Raw genomic sequence first — 20,106 nt, forward strand, 5'->3', positions numbered from 1 at the left:
GTGTTGAGGGCGAAAACTGGACTGGAACTGTTCATATAGGTTATTATTAGTGAGGTGGGTGTGGATCTGTGATGCAACGACTTTTTCAAGAATTTGGGAGAGAAATGGCAGGTTGGAGATGGGACGGAAGTTACTGAGGATATTGGGGTCTAAGCCATTTTTTTTTTTTTTTTTTAAAGAGTCGGTGTGAATGTAGCAGATTTGAAAGATAGAGGGACAGAACCATTCTCACTTTTTCGAATATACCTATTTATGTTTACCATTATTTATCATTATGTCATGTATCTGTTTGTACAGAGGCTATTCGAAATAAATGAAATCAATCTTGGGCAGAGGTCTTCAAGAATGTACCTGGCCACCTCTCCACTTAAAATCAACTCTACGAAGCCTATAAAGTCTATAAAGCATTGTAGTGGTTAACTCTGACCACTTAATGACAGAGTTGCTCTTGCTGGCTCATAGAGCGGTGACGTAAACTGTAAGACTAGCCCAAATGGGAGCACAACGGAGAATGTAGTTGTGGAGTAATGGAGGAAGAAGTCAGAGAGTGAGACAAAATGGCTAAACGGAAACAATCGACTTTCAAGTAGCTTACAATTGAACAAACTATTGCTCTTCGTGAGTGCGGTAGAGCAAAACAAAGGAGCAAATTTAGAGGAGATGGCTGTGAGTACGCAACAGACACGTAGTGTGAGTGGCTATTGGAGTTGGCAAAACGGAAGCGATCGTCTTTCAAGCAGCTTACAATCAGGCAAACTAGTGGGAGGCAGTTCACATAAAAGATGCAGCTCTGGGAGGCTATTTTGACATCATGGAAAGAAATGTAAGCAGGAACTCTCAAAAACCTCACAATTTCAATGGATACATGAATCGTAAAGGTAAAATCAAAGAATGTTAACGCGTTGTGTTAACAACACAACACAATGTTAACATGTAACTTGGCCTGTTAGGATGTTTTTGATTGAACAAGCTTTTGATTCAATGAATGTGATCTCTTAATGCTGTAATTCAACAAGTCACCATTTCCAGTTTTTTACAACCTATAACATGTTTTGAAACGCTGCTGTGCATTTGGAATAGTGCATTTTGAGTTTTCTTTATTTTTGACAATATACTGTTTTCATTGTGAGGTGTGTTCAAAATAAATTGATTTATACTGAAGAACTTATCCTGGACTTCCACAAACACAGTAAAGACACATCCCCACTGATCATCAATGGGACCTGCGTCGAAAGGGTCACTTATTCAATCTCCTGGGCGTGCACATCTCCGATGGACCTCCTGGACTGTCAACAGTATGGTGGTGGTGAAGAAAGCCCAACACCGATTCCAGCGGGGACATTTTACCGAACAACCATTAATAGCATCCTTCCATACTACATTCCGGTGTGGTATGGTGGGTGCACCATTGCTAACATGAGAGCAATGATGCAGAGAGTGATTAACGCTGCTCAGAAATTCATTGCCGGCCCTCTCCCAGGAAGATATTGGCAACTCCCACAACCTCAGCAGAGCAACTAACATTGCCACGGACTCAACACACCCCGGACACCATATTTTTGAACTATTGCTCTCAGGTCGACGCTACAGAGCTCACAAAACCCGCATAGACTCAAGGACAGCTTTTTGCCTAGACCAGGTGTGTCCAAAGGTTTTGCAAGGAGGGCCAGATTTGATAAAGTAAAGGGGCCAGGGGGCCAATATTTTTTTCGGACATTTTTTAACTACAAAAATGTCATGCAAATACACACTGTTATAAAACAATAGTCATTGTCCCAATTGTCTTTATTTTTTAAATGACAAAATTACCAAATATAAGCCACTCAGGCAGATGTGAACAAAAACCACAAATTCTGCCTTTCATTCATATCTGAAGAGTCAGATAACATTGAACACACTATATGAAATACCTTCAATTTACATGAGTTTAAAATTATTTTTGCCTCATGAACATTTTAAACCGGAGTTATAAGTAACGCAAAGTTGTCTGTTATTATTAAAACTTAAAACAAGAGAATTTTGCTCTTGTCATATACAATATCTTTCAGAAAGTAATAGTTTGTCACGTCTACAGGTTCATAACATCAACAGTATTAACATGGCCACTTAGTAATATTTAATATTAAGTAATATTTACTTATGATTTACCGTTTTGGCCCGAATATAAGACGATGTTTTTTACATTGAAATAAGACTGAAAAAGTGGGGGTCGTTTTATATTCGGGCCATAGACCACAACGCTTGAGGGCGCCAGATACCTTCAAAGTGAATGCTGAACTTGACTCCTCAGCCAAAAGCGAACCCGTCACGAAGATGAAAAATAAAATAAATGCTAAAATAGCGGAAACACAAAGAAAAATGGAATAAATAAATTTAGCGGTAGCACGAAGAAGAAAAATAAAAATAGTGGTAAGTAAGAAAAGACAAAAAAACAAAAGAAGAGATAAGAGAAAATGGAGAAACGTAGCGACAATCTGGAGAAAAGTGCGTCGAAGATCGGCCAGGTTAACCGGCAGCTGAGGAGAAGTTATGACGCAAACTTAAAGATGATAGTGATAAATGAGGCAGTCTTCAAACAATTGCCAAGCGGCTGTGAAATATGGTGTCACAGAGTGCAATGTATGGAGATGGAGAGCTAAAAAAGATCGCCTAAAAAATGCTCACAGTCAGAGAAAAGCTTTCCGTAACTCATTGAAGATTTGTTCTTTAACGATATCATGACAATAGCCTAACATTAGCTTACATGCAACATCATGTTACTTTCTAAACCCATATGCTTGTAAAAGTAAAAACGTAGCTTTGTATTTTTTTGTTTCGATGTGCTCTTAATGTTCCTAGGGCCGGGACATCATATCTTGACACCGAATACACAAAACATAAAGATGCCGTCACGGCGGGGGATTGCTCGCGATTCGCCGAGGCTAACGTTGCCCGGCCGCTCCCCCATATATATATATATATATATATATATATATATATATATATATATATATATATATATATAAAATTCTCAACGGATTTACACGATTCACAAAAATTATACTTTAGACGGAAAAAACACAGAAATCCGGGGAGTCGTGGAAAATTATCATCCCTGTAATAATACAATTCATTCAGGGTTGACGGGGCAGATTAAACGGCCCCGTGGGCCGGATGTGGCCCGCGGGCCGTAGTTTGCCATGTCCTAGAACCAAGACGTATTCTGTTGTATGAATGGCAACAGATGAATACACAGGTTGTTTCTTTTGCCATCCAAGTGAAGAGAAGTTATTTGTTATGCCTCAAACTATATGCCACAAGAATTGATAGAACAATAATAATTTAAATGACAATACAATAATTGTAGTAGTATATAAAATAATGCTGGAATATATATTTTGCAAATGCCGAACCATGAATATGTTTGATTCCACTGTAATGTAGTTAGAACACTGAAATATTCTATACTTTGTAGAGTGTAGAGGTCTGTCAAAAAACGTTTGAATTTTTATTTTTGTCAAAGAAAAATCCATTTTACAGACTGAAAAATAAATGATACTTAGTAATACAACAAAATCCTCCGGTGAAAAAGCTATTTACGTAAAAATATATGAATTAGAGAAATCAACATATTAAGTAATATTTTTCTTCTATCATTGGTCAGAAAATGAGAGTCAGAAGATTTTTTCGACCATTCTTCCTCTTGCAAAATTCATCCCTGATGAAAAAAACACTGAAGTGCATCAGGAGAACTCTGCCAGAGATTGCAAGGTATTGACTTTATTCACATTAAACGACATCAAGTTTTGTTAGCAACTAAGCTTATGACCAGCCTCGGTTTTCGAACGTCCCGGTTATCGAACAAATCGGTATTCAAGATAGATTTTTTTGCTTTGGATGTTGGACAAAATTCGGTTGTCGAACCTCGAGAGATGAGCCGAGAGGACACGCATGCCAACTGACTCTGTTCGTTATTACGTTCTCGTTACTCTGAGGATTGCATCAACTCTAATCATGCCTCCAAAGGAAGCAAGTGGGAGCAGTAAAGCCATCCTAAAACACAAAGACGCTCCTAAAGCAATGCGACAGGACCAAATTAAGCTCCCGGCGCACTGAGGTCCACTTAAATTTTGGGAAGTCCATTAGGACTTTAAAAATATTTTCTAAATTTCAATGACGGATCTGTCACAATAATGCGGCCAGCACGGTGCAGTTGCGCGGTCGGCGACGCGCTACGGTTGGGCGTTCGGCGGTGCGCTACAGTTGCGCGATCGGACAAAAATACACAAATGAAAAAATGCTTAAAAAAGGCTTTTTTTTTTTTTTTGTTTGGAACAGATTAATTTTTTGTCCATTATTTGTAATAGGAAAACATGATTCGCAATTCGAACGATTCACTTCTCCAACAGCCTTCTGGAACTGAATGTGGTCGAAAACCGAGGCTTCGCGTGTGTGTGTGTGTGTGTGTGTGTGTGTGTGTGTGTGTGTGTGTGTGTGTGTGTGTGTGTGTGTGTGTGTGTGTGTGTGTGTGTGTGTGTGTGTGTGTGTGTGTGTGTGTGTGTGTGTGTGTGTGTGTGTGTGTGTGTGTGTGTGTGTGTGTGTGTGTGTGTGTGTGTGTGTGTGTGTGTGTCGTGTATGTATATATATATATATATATATATATATATATATATATATATATATATATATATATATATATAAGTATGTGTGTATGTATGTATACGTGTGTATATATATATGTGTGTGTGTGTATATATGTATATATATATATATATATATATATATATATATATATATATATATATATATATACATACATATATGTGTATATATATATGTATATATATATATATATATACACATATATATATATATATATATATATATATATATATATATATATATATATATATATATACACATACATATATGTGTATAAATATGTATATATATATATATATATATATATACGTATATATATGATTTTATGTAGTATGTATGTACGTATGGATGGATGTACGTAAGAATGTAGGTACGTATATACAATGAAGCATCATTTCAGACACTCTGTGACAAATGTGACAAACCAAGCCGGGGAACAATACACATTAATGATGTAGACAGGCTAAGATGGAATAAAAATATTAAAAAAACGGAACATGCTCCAACAGTGGGTGGATCATTTTGTCATAAATCTCATTCCCCCAAATCCCTACAGATTCTATTAGTGGCGTAAATTTAAGTGCTGACATACTTTTTACATGTAGACCAATCATGCCAATGTTCAGCCCACTTTAGTGTCCCCTAAATTCACATTCTAAAAATGCAATATTCATCAGAATGGTCTTTTAGACAGGTGGGAGCACATAGAATATAATTTCAAGAACGTTTTGAACTCTACTCTACCTTTGGGTTTTTTAATGACTATAACAAGTTTCCTTTTTCTGCAGTGTCATTTTGCTGTTGGCACTTCATCTCTGTCTGTTTACTATGATTGGCATGTTGTTGTTTCCTAAAACTGAGGTGAGTTATTGTAAGTATATTCCACTAAACTCATCACACAACTCCCTTGTCTTATGTGACGATCCCCAACCTTTTCTGTCCCATGGAGTTGTTTCACATAATGTTTTGACATAGCACCATAGAAATGTTGGAATCCTGCACTTTTTTCTTTACGCCTGGCTCACGAGACGTTAGTTACCAATGCCGTTTCCTATTACCAATCCTCGTCGCCACACACGCCTTGTGTGCGGGGACATATGTTGATTGCCAATGGCACCGGAGCCATTGGCTCGGAGTGTCTGACATGTTTGATCATTCCGGCTGGCTGCGCCATCGACGCTCGGTGTGCGGGCTATAGGAGCCAACTGCGTTCTTCTATTATCTATGGCGCGTGTGCTTGTTATACACCAATTATGGCTGTGTCCTCCAAATAAATTCCTGAACTTAATTGTGGAAACTGCTGACATGGTCATCTAAGAATCGACGTCGTAAACCTAGAACCCCCTGTATATTGTATCACTTTACAGACGTACTTTGACATACACAAATGAACAAGTGGAGACACCTAATTTCAAGTTTAGTCAAATTGATTTATATAGCTCTTAATCACAGTCGCATAAGGCTTCACGTACCCACAGGCGAAATAAATTCACACATCCCTTGATCTTAACCACCTGGAGGGCAAGGATGAACAAAGATGGAAACAAATTAGAAGGGACCGCAGATAGGAGGATGCCCTTTTCAGTGCGACCAGGTTGCAGTGGATGCTTAATAGGCAATGTTAATTACATAATGTAATACGAAACAATATGTGATAAAGTAGTGTAAAAGTCCACTCAAGGAAATGACTCGCTGCAGGAAAGAGCCTACAAACTAAAACTTCTTTCAAATTCTGCTGAACCATTTGGATAGTTTTTATTCATTATATTCATTATTCGTTTTATTCATTCATGACTTTCCCAGCTGACATCGAGTCAAAAGCAGATTACACCCTGAACTGGTCACCAGCCAGTCGCAGGGCACATTTAGAAACGAACAACCAGTTTCACCCACATGCACACCGCCACTATGCGGGAATCGATTCTACGCTGCTCACGCACAAGTCAAGCAAGTGTACCCCTAACTATCAGCGACTGTTAGGGTTGATAGATTATTTTGATCGTATGATTATGTTGAAATGTAGACTACAATGATTAACCAAACTTGTCCTGCTCTCGCAACGCAGTAAAATAAAGTGGTTGCATCCTCTGCTTGATTGACCAGCTGCAGAGGAAGCAATCAAAGTTGTTCTGTTTCCCCCAACGTCGTAAAACACCCCTGCTCTGATTTGACCAGAGACCGGGGTTCACCAAACCTGTCCACACTCACCCAAACCCTGCTTCGCTCAATAAATATGCTCTTGTAGGAGGCCCTAATCAGACTTCGTCCGAACATCGCTGTATGCACAGTGACGAACGTTTTCTCCACTTGCAAGTGCTAAAAGGGCATACTTTCTCCCGTGTGGATTTTGCAAATAAATTAGAGTGAGCACAACTCTAACGGCGACTATAATTAAAAATAAGACTTAAAGTTGAGGTGCGTTATCGTTTAACTAATTCAATGCTATACATTTTCAGAAGACGACTCCTGAGTTGCCAGTCATTTTAGAGCATTTGACGGATTTTTCGAGACTCAAAGAATATTGTGTTCTATATTTATTTATCTTCCTATGGGCTCACCACCTGTGAGAGGGGCCAAAGCGGTCGGGTGCAGAGTGAACTGGGTGACGGCCAATTGCCAGTCCAATCCCCAGCTATATAAGCTGGCTTTAGTGACGTGGAATGTCACCCGTCTGGCAGCATAGGAGCCTGAGCTGGTGTGTCAGACAGAAAAGTTCTGACGAGACATAATTAGATTTGCCTTCACACACAGCTTGGGTTCTAGTACCAGTCCTCTTGAGAGGGGTTGGACTCTTTTCCACTCTGGAGCTGCCCATGGTGAGAAGCGCTAAGCAGGTGTGGGCACAGTTATTGCCCACTGGCTAGGCGCCTGTACATTGGGGTTCACCTCGGTGAGCGAGATGGTAGCCTCCCTCCGCCTCAAGGTGGGGGGGGGCGGGTCCTGACTGTTGCTTATGTCAATGCACCAAACAGCAGTTCAGAGTACACATCCTTTCTGGAGACCTTAAAAGAAGTGCTGGAGAGCGCTCCTTGTTTGGGACTCCATCGCTATGCTGGGTGACTTCAATGCTCACATGGGCAATGACAGTGAGCCCTGGAAGGCCGTGATTGGAGGAACGCCCCCCCAATTCAGAACCCAAGTGGGGTTCTATTATTGGGCTTCTGTGCTCAACATGGTTGTCCATAATGAACACAACGTTCGAACATAGGGGTGTCTATGTGTGCACCAGGACACCCTAGGCTGCAGTTCGATGATCGACTTTGTAGCCGTGTTATCGGATTTGCGGCCGCTTGTTTTCGACACTTGGGTGAAGAGAGGGGCGGTCAATTGATCACTACCTGGTGATGGTTTGGCTCCAATGGTGGGGGAAGATGCTGGTCCGATCTGACAGCTCCAAACGTATTGTGAGGGTTTGCTGTGAACATCTGGCAGAATCCCCTGTCAGAAAGAGTGTCAACTCCCACTTCTGGCAGAGCTTTGCCCACATCCCGGTCAAGTCGAGAGACATTGAGTCTGAGTAGACCATGTTCCGTGCCTCCATTGTTGAGGTGGCCAATTGGAGCTGTGGCCGTAAGGTGGTCAGTGCCTGTTGTGGCAGCAACCCCCGAACCCGCTGGTGGACACTGGTGGGAAGCTGAAAGAGTCCTATCTGGCCTATTCGGCCTCCGGGACCTGTGACAGGGACTCGATGGCCAAGTGAAATGCGGCATAGGCGGTTGCTGAGGCAAAAACCTGGGCCTGGGAGGAATTTTGCGAGGCCACAGAAATTGATTTCTGGACGGCTTCGAGGAAATTCTGGTCCACCATCCAGGAGGGGGAAGCACTGCACTGTTAACACTGTGGGGTGCTGCTGAACAAAGACATTGTGAATCAGTAGGGAGAATACTTCGAAGACCTCCTCAATTCCACCGACATGTCTTCTATTATGGACGCAGAGCCTGGGGTCTCTGAGGTGGCAAGGGAGTGGATGAGATCCGTCCAGAATTGTTAACGGCTCTGCATGTTAGGCTGTCCTGGCGGACACGCCATACATCGCGTGGACATTGCCTCTGGATTGGCAGACTGGAATGGTAGTCCTCCTTTCAAGAAGGGGGACGAGATGGTGTGTTCCAACTCCAGAGGAGTCACACTCCTCAGCCTCCCTGGTAAGCCATCCAGATCCAACCTCCCGCGCCTCACCGGGCAATCTGGCCATCTCTACTACCTGTGTTGGACACAAGTATCTACTTGGCCGACATCTGCAGTTTCTCATCGGGATTTCGGGCCAGTTCTTCTAGCTGTGTTGAACACAGGTGGTCAACATCTGCCGGTGTGCCATGTCCTCTTCCTCATGGCTGTGCCTTCAGTGAGAGATTTGCTCCCTTTTCCTTGCAGCAGCCAAACATATGAGCCACCATCGTTCCTGTGCTGAAGAAACCTCCAGCGTCCTGCTTCAATGACTACCGCCCCGTGGCACTGACGCCCATCATCATGAAGTGCTTTGTGCGGCTTGTCATGGAGCACATCAAATCCGTTCTACCCCCCACCATTGACCCTTTCCAGTTTGCGTACCGTGCCAAGCGGTCCTCTGAGGATGCCATCTGCTCTGCCCTCCACTCGGCCCTCACCCACCTGGAGAGAAAGGACTCATATGTGAGGTTGCTGTTTGTGGACTTCAGCTCTGCCTTCAACATCATTGTGCCGCAGCGACTCATCTGCAAACTCAATGAGCTGGGCCTCAGTACCTCCCTCTGAAACTGGCTACTGGACTTCCTTTGTCAGAGGCCTCAGGTGGTGCGTGTTGGCGACAAAATCTCCGCCAGCATCACGCTGAGCACGGGGGCCCCCCAGGGCTGCGTGCTCAGTCCATTGCTCTTCACCCTGCTGACGCATGACTGCACTGCGACCTACAGCGACAACCGCATAGTGAAGTTTGCTGACGACACGACTCTGGTGGGTCTCATCACGAAGGGCGACGAGACTCGGTACAGCTCGGAAGTTGACCTTCTGACCACGTGGTGCAGGGACAACAACCTCCTGCTGAACGTAAGCAAGACCAAGGAAATCGTTGTTGACTTCTGGAAGGGTCACACAAAACACCTGCCGCTGATCATCGACGGTGCTGTGGTGGAGAGGGTGAGCTGCACCAAGTTCCTGGGGGTGCACATCAGTGAGGACCTCTCCTGGTCCGCAAACACCTCGTCACTGGCAAAGAAAGCTCAGCGCCGCCTGTACTTCCTGCGGAAGCTCAGGCGTGCATGTGCTCCTCAGGCAGTCCTGTCTACATTCTACCGTGGCACCATTGAGAGCGTCCTCACCAGTTGCATCGCTGTCTGGGGTGGTAACTGCACTGAACAGAACTTGAAGGCCCTGCAGCGCATAGTGAATACGGCTGGTAAGATTATTGGTGCTTCGCTCCCCTCCCTGAAGGACATTTACACCTCCCATCTCACCCGCAAGACAACCTCGATTGCGAGAGATGTGAGTCACCCGGCTCACTCTTTGTTTGACCTTCTGCCCTCTGGGAAGAGGTACAGGAGCCTGCGCTCCCGCACCACCAGACTCGCCAACAGCTTCTTTCTCCAGGCTGTTAAGACCCTGAACTCGCTACCCCCTTCTGCGTAGCGTACGGCACTATTGCGCTATTTTCTGGAATGTCTGCTGTACTCTCACTTGCTCCTTTTTTGCTCCTCTTATTTATTTATTTGTTGTGTTATTTATTCATTATTTATTCAGCACGCTTGTTTACTTGTTTGTCTGTTGTGGGCCATGTCTTGTCACCGTGGGATAGGGGGGAACGAAATTTCGGTTTCTTTGTGTGTCTTTGGCATGTGGAGAAATTGACAATAAAGCTGACTTTGACTTTGACGTTGAGATCCGCCCCCCCCGTCCTCATCGGACCCCTGATATAGCTGAACTCCGCCGTACCTGCCCCGTGGTGCAGACGCACACTATCTTCATCTACCCCAACAGGGTGCATAGGACGCTGCGCACACGTAATCCATCGGGGCGCATCGTTGTCTACGTCTTGCCTACTGAACTGAATCTGTGCCTCTGCACCGTCTCATGGACCCTGTGGATATTTTTTTCATGTGTTTTAAGTTTGCTTCTGGGCGTTAGGTGGGGGGGGGTCTGTGTGGCGGACTTCAGTACAAGGTCTCTCACCCAGCAGTTATGGATGGGGTAATATATTTGTCTTTTCTTGCATCATGTTGTCTTTGTTGCCTTGAAGACGTGGGTTTTGACACAGTTATTGGCAGTCAGTCAGAATAAAGATGTTTTCCTCACTTCTACCATAAACCGAGCTATTGCGAGGGGCAAAAACCTCGTCCTGAACACACTATGTCTTCAGCAAACCAGTCAGCACAACCGGTCATCAGGCCACTCTCCCCTGCACTGATTGGGGTTTCAGATCAAAAACTGAATACAAGACAAAAGTTAAGTGCTGTATTGCAAGGGTGTCCAAACTTTTTCCTCTGAGGGGGCGTATAGTGAAAAAATAATGAAAGAAGAAACGGCTAGTATCTTTTATATTTTACTTATAAAACACGATAAAACCAATTAAGTGATTATTTATTTGTTATTTTGAAAAACTGCTATGTTTCAGCTTTCTGTCAAAAGTGTTAAGGCATATAGTTTAGGAACTTTATTTTTTATTTTTTTAAGTTGGTACGGACCTGCACCTCCACTGAACAGCAGCTGAATCCTATCTCCACATTGAGTCAGGCTTATATTTCAATAACTAATCAATCAAGGTCCAAAAATGAAATAAACTGGCCAATATAAAGATTAAATAAATTTATTTAAAAAAAATAATGTGCTTATTAAGACTGGGTCATATGGCTGAAAAATAATCTATATTAGAAATCGACCATGACGGTTTCAGTAACCCATATCTATATCCTGAAGACAAGCATGCAAAGGATATGGGTTACTGGAACCATGTCCTGTGGTCTGATGAGACCAAGATAAACATATTTGGTTCAGATGGTGTCCAGCGTGTGTGGCGGCAACCAGATGAGTACAAAGACCATTAAAATTAACGGTGATTTAAAGCCTCTTAAGTAGTTTTTAAAAAATAACCGGATTTTGAATAACTGGGCTCAGATGGATCAATGGTTTAGCAGTATAGAGTTCCATGTCGTGCTATCACACAATTTCACGTCTAAGGCACGTTCACGCCGACCAATTTCATCTATTACAATGTAGTACTAGTTGGCGGCACAATGGAGCACTGGTTAGTACGTCCACCTCACAGTTCTATTAGAATAGATCTCTTTGGGACACGTGAGTAGAAAGGTGGCCCAGCGCAAGGGCATCTGCACAAGACTTTTATAATTTTATTTTTATATACTGTATTGTACTTTTAAATATATTATTGTATTTTAAACACTTTTTAAAACATTTTAAAGTGTAAAGGTGTCACAGCTCTGCTCTGCTCTTGTTGTGCTGGCCGGCTGATGCGCCCCCACGGCCCAGCGCGAGGGCATCCTTACAACACATTCCTAATTTTATTTTTAAATACTTTATTTTATATTTAAATAATTTTTAAATAGCTTCCAAAAGCGTGCGATGCCCTTCTGCTTAGATGATGTATGATGCGAGCTCTGCTCTCCTGCTCTGTAGTCATTCCAGCCCTTCTTGTCTCCTTTAAACTTTGTGTGAGCCCGTGTTGCATTTGGTTGTCCTGCCTCGTACCTGACAAAATGAGTGGAAATCAGAGATGCTGCCAATTCTGCTGACGCGAACAAAGTAGAAGATTGGATATGCTTCGCGACTGCGGGAGGCTGAAATAAAGCGAGATTAGAACTGAGCAGTTCTAAGCCAATCAGCGGCAAATATAGCGATCAACATGTTCCCATTGTTTCCTCTACTGGTCAATTGTGTGCTGTAAAGTCATATGGGCAGACAAAGCCCCACACTCCAAGTGACGCCGCAAAAAGCCGCGTTGCACCGAATATATCAGCAATATTTGCTTTCATAAAAACTCGCGATGCACCGAGGACGCGATAGGTCAACCGCAAAGTGGCGAGGGATTACTGTAATCCGAAAATATCTAAATTTGTAATTTAAGGCGAAAGAAAAATTATGTTGGGCATAGGAGAATGGAATTGTTACAACACAACTGTTCACTAACTCTAATTGGTGTTCACCCAATTTGCAAAGGTGATATTTGTCACTGAGGGAGGGAAGTTCAGGTTTCCACCAATCTGTATAGCCTTCAAAGAGGCCACAGTCTCTTTAATTATTTGTTGCACTGTTGACCATAATTTTAAAGTGTGTTACCTATACAATCTTGATTTCCTATTTCTTTTCGGACCGTTTATTCAAAAACACTGACTGACATGGGTACGTCACGCAATGAATTCTGCTCTATGTTTACACAACCTGGGTGTGTTTCCTTTTTAGCTCCAGGGAGTAGTCGTTATCAAAGTAGATCTGCCTCTTGTCTATCTGTTCCTTCACTGTGTAGGTCATTTTCATTTGATTTAGGCATTAACGCTCTGTGTGCCCAACAAATCCCAACGTCAGGTTCTGTTAGCCGGAATTCAGTTACCACCTTTGGTCGTAGCTTTTTAGCAAACGCCAACGCATCTCTTGCTTACTTCAGGAACCTGATACAACCTCTTTGGTAGCTATATGCTGCTCAACTACCACAACCCTCTTTTCCAGCTACAGCAGTTGTGCGCTCACAGCTTCAATTAAAGATTCCAGTCTTGTGAACAATTCCTTAGTTTACCCTCCATGCCTTTAGCCACAACTACCGTGCCTTTACTAAGCCTTTGCTGTGTGTCTTTGTGGTGTTGGGCATACTTTTACAGAATACTAATCAAAATTTTGTTTATTGAGTTGGGTTAGTAAGCAGAGAACAAACCTTGCGTCTCACATGAACATGGCATATTTTGCACCCAAAGCGCATAATTGCCATGTATTTTTTTCTTATTTATATCCCTAATAACCAGGAAATCAAGAGAAAAAAAATCAATGAGAATTTCTTAGTCTGACCTCTAAATGGGTAACGAGTTTCCCTAACGAACGAGCAAGGCAACCTCGATTGCCAGAGATGTGAGTCACCCGGCTCACTCCTTGTTTGACCTTCTGCCCTCTGGGAAGAGGTACAGGAGCCTGCGCTCCCGCACCACCAGACTCGCCAACAGCTTCTTTCTCCAGGCTGTTAGGGCCCTGAACTCGCTACCCCCTTCTGCGTAGCGTGCGGCACTGTTGCGCTATTTTCGGGAATGTCTGCTGTACGCGTTTTTACGCTCCTCTTAATTAATTATTTATTTATTTATTGTTGTGTTATTTATTCATTATTTATTCAGCACGCTTTTGTTATACTTGTTTACTGTTTGTCTGTTGTGAGCCATGTCTTGTCACCGTGGGATAGGGGGGAACGAAATTTCGGTTTCTTTGTGTGTCTTTGGCATGTGGAGAAATTGACAATAAAGCTGACTTTGACTTTGACTTTGACTTTGAGTTTCAGGGTTGGCTGGGGGGCGGGGTTCTTTGGGCAATGTAGAGCTCTGTCAGCTTTTTGAGCTTTTTCCCTTCATGGAACACCTTTCATATATGCTCATGATACACAATAAATGGCTCATTTTGTTATTAACGCTGTCCCTCTTTGGTTCAGGATCCACTTAAGAATGAGGAGTGGAAACTGTATTTTCGAAACCTTTCTACTTCACTTACTTCCCTGCTAGTGCTGCTCACTACAGCAAACAACCCAGATGGTATTTCAGTCAACACTGTCCTCTTCACACATTACTGTTTTTAGTTAATTGCCATTTATTTTTTATTAATTACAAATATTCTGATTTTGTGCAGTGATGATTCCTGCCTACTCCCTAAACAGAGGATATGCCATTTTCTTTGTCTCCTTCAGTGTTATTGGTAAGATGTATTGTCGTTGTCTCTTTTAGTTCAATATTTACCTGTTTCTTGAAACAAAATTTGTGTTTCATCATGTAATGTCTAATTATCTGTTTCCTTCCAGGAACATATTGCTTGATGAATTTACTGACAGCCATTATCTACAACCAGTTCAGAGGATATTTGCTAGTAAGTCGCACTTACACTGTATGATCGACTTCTCTCGAAAGGACAGAATAAAATATTTGAGGCCCTCGCAATCCTCAAAGTTGCCCAGTTCATATGACCTGTAGCTATAAACTCCAATTCAGGTGAAGTTGGAAAAATTTTTAATATATAATTAAAAAAAGAATCTGATAATTTGAAAATCATATCCAAGCCATGTTCAATTTAATTCACTCCCAAGACAAAATATTTGATGTTCGAACTGATATGCTTTGTTTTTGGAAAATATTGCAAAAACCCTTAGAGCGAACCGCTGTCCAAGGTCTGGTGCAGTCAGACATCCCATGGAGTAAGTCAGGGATGGGCAATGAATTATTCATATGTTCAGAGTTAGAAACCGAAAATGTTGTCAAGAGTCATGCCAACATGCTCACTACAATACATTCCCTCTTTCCCTCCACTGTACAAGAAAGTAGAATTTTGCAAACAATGAGTTGGCAAAACTGGTAGTTTTTCATTCTTTTTCTTTTAATAGTAGTTTGGATCACCAGAGAATTAACTGGAATCAGTAAATACATTATCTCGCCCACATGTGGGACACAGGTGGGTGGGTGTAGTCATTGTAATGGCGGCAGTTTAGGCCTTGCGTTCAGCATATTTTCTCTTTCGAGTTTCGGCTGCACGAGCTCCAGTTGTGAGCCTGCATTGCCAGCTGGGGCGGTCCAGAGCATGCATCTCCCAGCTATTGGTGTCGATGCTGAGGTCTCTGAGGTAAGCTTTCAGGCTGTCTTTAAAGCGTTTCTTCTGTCCTCTCACTGTCCGTTTGCCCTGGCATAACTCGCCGTATAACAGCTGTTTCAGCAGTCAGGCATCCTCACGACATGTCCAGCCCATCTGACCTGTGTTGTCTGTAAGAGAGTGTAGATGCTGGGCATAAACCATTGCTGGTGCATTTGCCGATGCCATGCTTTCCAAAGATTCCTTCCCAGCTCTGATGGTCTGTCCCCACTCTGGCGCTGAAGTCCCCAAGAATCAATAGCTTCTCTGATTGTGGGACTGCTGCAATGAGGGCATCCAGTTCTTTGTAGGACTTGCCGTTGACATCATCTGGGTTTAGGGCACCTTTTCTAGCCCCTCGAGTGAAAAGGGGCTCAATGCTCAAACACCCAAGGGGCTGCCGAACTCCACTGCTGCTTCGCTCCAGGAGAGGGCAACCACATGTCCTGAGCCGCCTGTGTGTAGGTCTGTGACTGTCCGCTCCCAGTGTATCCGCACCCGCTGATTCGCCACACTGCCCATTGCCATAGGACTTGTGAAGGTTGCACAGGATGGTTTGGGATGGTCATGATTTGCGCTAGACTTGGATTAAAGCAGTCCTTCTCAAATAGTGGGGCGCGCAGGGAGTTACGGTATTTGTGCACCAAACAAGAGCACACAGCACAGAGCAGGAGATGTAAAAGTTCAACGAACAAACTCTTCAGCAACACAATGAAAAAATATTTGACAGGGATGAAAAGAAAGGCGGAGAGGGACGCAGATAATGAGACAAACGTAAGTCACCCGAAAGCCAAGACGAGGAAATATGACGAAGCGTATGTAGCGCTTGGCTTCACTGTTACTACGGTGGGAGACGAGGAAAGACCGGTATGTTTACTGTGTCTAAAAATGTTAGCAGCGGACAGCATGAAGCCAGATAAATTAGGGCGGCACTTAAAGACATTATACCCCAATCACGCTGATAAGCCGCTTGAGTCTTTTCAGCGAAAACGTGCTAAATATTGCCAACAATCGTCCCGCTTTGTGAGTGCTATTTCAGTAAACCAGCGAGCACTTTTAGCAATATAGAAAGTGGCATACCAAATTGCTGAGTGAAAACAAAAAATCAGCACAAATTGTTTTAATTTTTGTTTTGTTGGTCAAAATGTTTGTCATATTGTGCTCCTGAGTTAATGTTGCTGATGAATTTGATTTATTATTATTTATTGATTTCATTTAATTATATTCTTCAATATCAAATGGTCAAAGAATGTACCTTGATCCAGTGTTTGCAGTTTAAATAAAAATGTGATTTTTTTAAAAAAAGTTTCGGACAAATTGATGCTCTTTAAGTCTTCTCTGTTACAGACAAAAAATATATAATATAATATAATACAATAATATAATATAATAAAGTTATTCTTTATTGTAAGTTGATCTATATTACTTTCTTTTTTCTTTTCTTTAATGTTAACAAGGATACAAGGTTATGCAGAGGTGTACCTATAATAATTTTATAGAAAAATGATACTATTTACAGTGGCAGCTGAGAGTTGGGGGGGCGCGAAACGTTTACATCTTCCTGGGGGGGGCGTATCAGAAAATAATTGAGAAGCACTGGATTAAAGTGAGAGAGAGTTGCGCAGAACGTCAGCCTCACTCTCTCATCCGAGACCATCAAGATCCAGTGCCATGGCAAAGTCAAGACAACCGGAGACAGAAACGGATGCAGTAGATGGCCGTGATGTTGTACGTGTCCTACCTGCGTTCCATGACGCATTGTTGGTAATTGCCTTTAAGCACACTGACTACAGAAGTAATTAATCTACGCTGTCCTCCGAATCCAGACTTCACATGCTGGGTGGACAGAGCCCTGTCAGCAAGAGATCCCAGATCTGTAACTTCCGACATATCTTGCAGCATGCTCGCAAGGTAGTGGAGACTCGTGGTGGTGGAAGCGTCCAACTTCCGTCCATGATAAGGACTAGCCCGTATCATGCCACTACCATAATGATAATGAACTACACATTTGTCAAACTGCACACACATGTACCCACATGCAGACACATACCGGGGCAAAATAGGAGCAGGGTTGGGGGACTTTAAGTGAGGAACTTGGCATATTTGGTATGTTTGTACTTTTTTCTTTCTTTCAGTATTTGGACTTTACGATGATGCAACATTTTTTACATTACCATATTGCGGATTGTCAGCCACTCCATGCCGTAACCTTTCTTGCCCTTTCATCAGAGGAGTGTTGCCTTAAAAAAAATGAAAAAGTGTGCAGTTTGTGCTTCCTGCTGATGTGAACAATTGTCTGGAAGTTGTGTAACAATTTATTTATGTTATGCTTATTTTACATTGTTGTTCAAAAAATATTAAGTCAAATGAAGTACTGGTCTATGTTCTACACTATGCAACTCTTGACATTTGTTCAAAAATCTGAATTATTTTACATCATTGAACGTTTTTGAAAAAGTAATGCAAAAATTACTTTCCCTAGGAATTACTTTCATTTAAAAAGTAATTCAATTACTAACTAGAAAATGCAATTTCTGGGAAAATTGCACGTGAAGGCGAAGTCTTTGAATAACTTCTTGGGGAATGATGCCGAATGATGTTGAAATGAGTTGGATTACTTGAAAAATGTAGAAATTAGAGTAGAAAACCGAAATTTTGGAGAATTTGGTTGAATTTCAAATTTGGAATTTTTGGTTAGTGGGAAGTTGTGGAATAGGTAGGCAAAAGATGAACAGTTGAAAGTTGGAATGGGTTGAATCGGTTGAAAAATGCAGAAATTAGAGGTGAAAAACAAAATTTTGTGAAATTTTGTCAAAATTTTAAACATGAAAACGAGAAATTTTTAAATTTGGCAATTTTGGGAATGTCGAGAATCTTTCCCAATGTGATTTGAATGTGCTGAATGATGTGAATTTCAAAATGGAACAACGTAAATGTGAAATGTCGATTTGTGCCATTAAGAATGAATGGGGAAAAATTTGTCGTAATTTTGCGAATTTCGCGAAAACGGAAAATTTTCTGAATGGGAAAAATGGAAGCGCTCTTCTCGTGAATATTTGGAATACGTCAAAAGTGGAACGGAGTGAATCGGATGAACTATGTGGAAGAAGAAGCAGGACAAAAAAGTGTGGAAAATAAAATAGAATAACTAGAAAATGCAATTTCTGGAGAAATTGCGTGTGAAGGCGAAGACTTTGAATCACTTCTTGGGGAATGATGCCGAATGATGTTGAAATGAGTTGAATTTCTTGAGAAATGTGGAAAATAGAAGTGTAATACTAAATTTTGGAGAATTTGGTTGAATTTCAAATTTGAAAGTTTGGAATTTTTGGTAAGTGGGAGGTTGTGGAATAGGTAGGCAAAAGATGAACAGTTGAAAGTTGGAACGGGTTGAAACGGTTAAAAAATGTAGAAGTTAGAGCAAATCTTGAATCCCCATAGAGAATGAATGGGAATTAAAAGAAAATTGCGCCAAAATGTTTTGAAATTTGGAACAAAAGGAAAAAAAACAGCTTCAGGAGGTTCACTTTTGGGGTCAAAATGTTGAAACGGGTTTAATCGGACAAAAATTGCAAAAGTTAGCTAAAATGTAGCTATTTAGGGCACTTAATGTTGAAATAAGGTCACTTCCGGTTTGATTTGGTCACTTCCGGTTTGATTAGGCACTTCCGGTTTGATTAGCGGCACTTCTGGTCAAGATGAGGTCACTTCCGGTTTATTTGGGGTCACTTCCGCGTAAAATACAACGAAGACCCCCAGACTATTGAACTGCTAAAACTGTACATCAAATAAGAATGGGAAATAGTTTCACCTACAAAGCTCTAATTATTAGTGTCCTCAGTTCCCAAACATTTATTGAGTGTTGTTAAAAGAAAAGGCGATTTAACACAGTGGTATACATGAGCCTGTCCCAGTTGCCATTGCGGAAGCATGGCCTGGAGAATCTGAGGTGGACTCTCCGATCTCTGGGGTCGAAGATAGTTAAAGGCCCCAGGGGTGGATGAGATCTGCCTGGAGTTCTTAAAGGCTCTGGATGTCGTGGGGCTGTCCTGGCTGGCACACCTCTACAACATTGCGTGGACATCGGGGACAGTGCCTCTGGATTGGCAGACTGTGGTGGTGGTCCCCCTTTTTAAGAAGGGGGACTGGAGGGTGTGTTCCAACTACAGAGGAATCACACTCCTCAGTCTCCCTGGTAAGCTTTATTCAGGGGTACTGGAGAGGAGGGTACCTTGGGAGGTTGAATCTCAAATTCAGGTGGAGCAGTGTGGTTTTCGTCCTGGCCGTGGAACAGTGGACCAGCTCTATACCCTCGGCAAGATCCCCAAGGGTGCATGGGAGTTTGCTCAACCAGTCCACATGTATTTTGTGGACCTGGAAAAGGCGTTCAACCGCGTCTCTCTGGGAGTTCTGTGGAGGGTACTTCGGGGATACGAGATGACGAACCAACTGATAAGGGCGGTTCAGTCCTTGTATCACGGATGTCGGATTCGTTTCCAGTGAGGGTTGGACTCCGCCAAGGCTGCCCTTTTTCACCAGTTCTGTTTATAACTTTTATGGACAGAATTTCGTGACGCAGCCGAGGCGTTCAAGGTGTCTGGTTTGGTGACCTCAGCATTGCATCTCTGCTTTTTGCAGACAATGTGGTGCTGTTGGCTTCTTCAAGCCGTGATC

General features: G+C 42.3%; 1 protein-coding gene across 14 annotated transcripts in view; it reads left to right on the plus strand.

The window, feature by feature from the left end:
• The window catches only part of tpcn2 (two pore segment channel 2), a 145,515-nt gene that overhangs the window by 56,697 nt on the left and 68,712 nt on the right, over positions 1-20,106 (plus strand). For 13 of the 14 annotated variants that reach the window (XR_015857511.1, XR_015857502.1, XR_015857503.1 and 10 more), the window contains 5 exons: positions 3,644-3,750; positions 5,430-5,502; positions 14,252-14,351; positions 14,446-14,511; positions 14,615-14,679. Coding sequence is in view for 1 of the 14 variants with exons in the window: in XM_088371121.1 (XP_088227247.1) it covers positions 3,644-3,750; positions 5,430-5,502; positions 14,252-14,351; positions 14,446-14,511; positions 14,615-14,679 (411 nt within the window). In the remaining 13 variants the exon portion in view is untranslated. The remainder of the gene's footprint in view (positions 1-3,643; positions 3,751-5,429; positions 5,503-14,251; positions 14,352-14,445; positions 14,512-14,614; positions 14,680-20,106) is intronic. The other variant, XR_015857506.1, reaches the window with a different exon arrangement.

This window comes from Syngnathus floridae, chromosome 3 (assembly GCF_059516105.1).
Source record: "Syngnathus floridae isolate MCC-2025c chromosome 3, RoL_Sflo_1.0, whole genome shotgun sequence".
Taxonomy (NCBI): Eukaryota; Metazoa; Chordata; class Actinopteri; order Syngnathiformes; family Syngnathidae; genus Syngnathus; species Syngnathus floridae.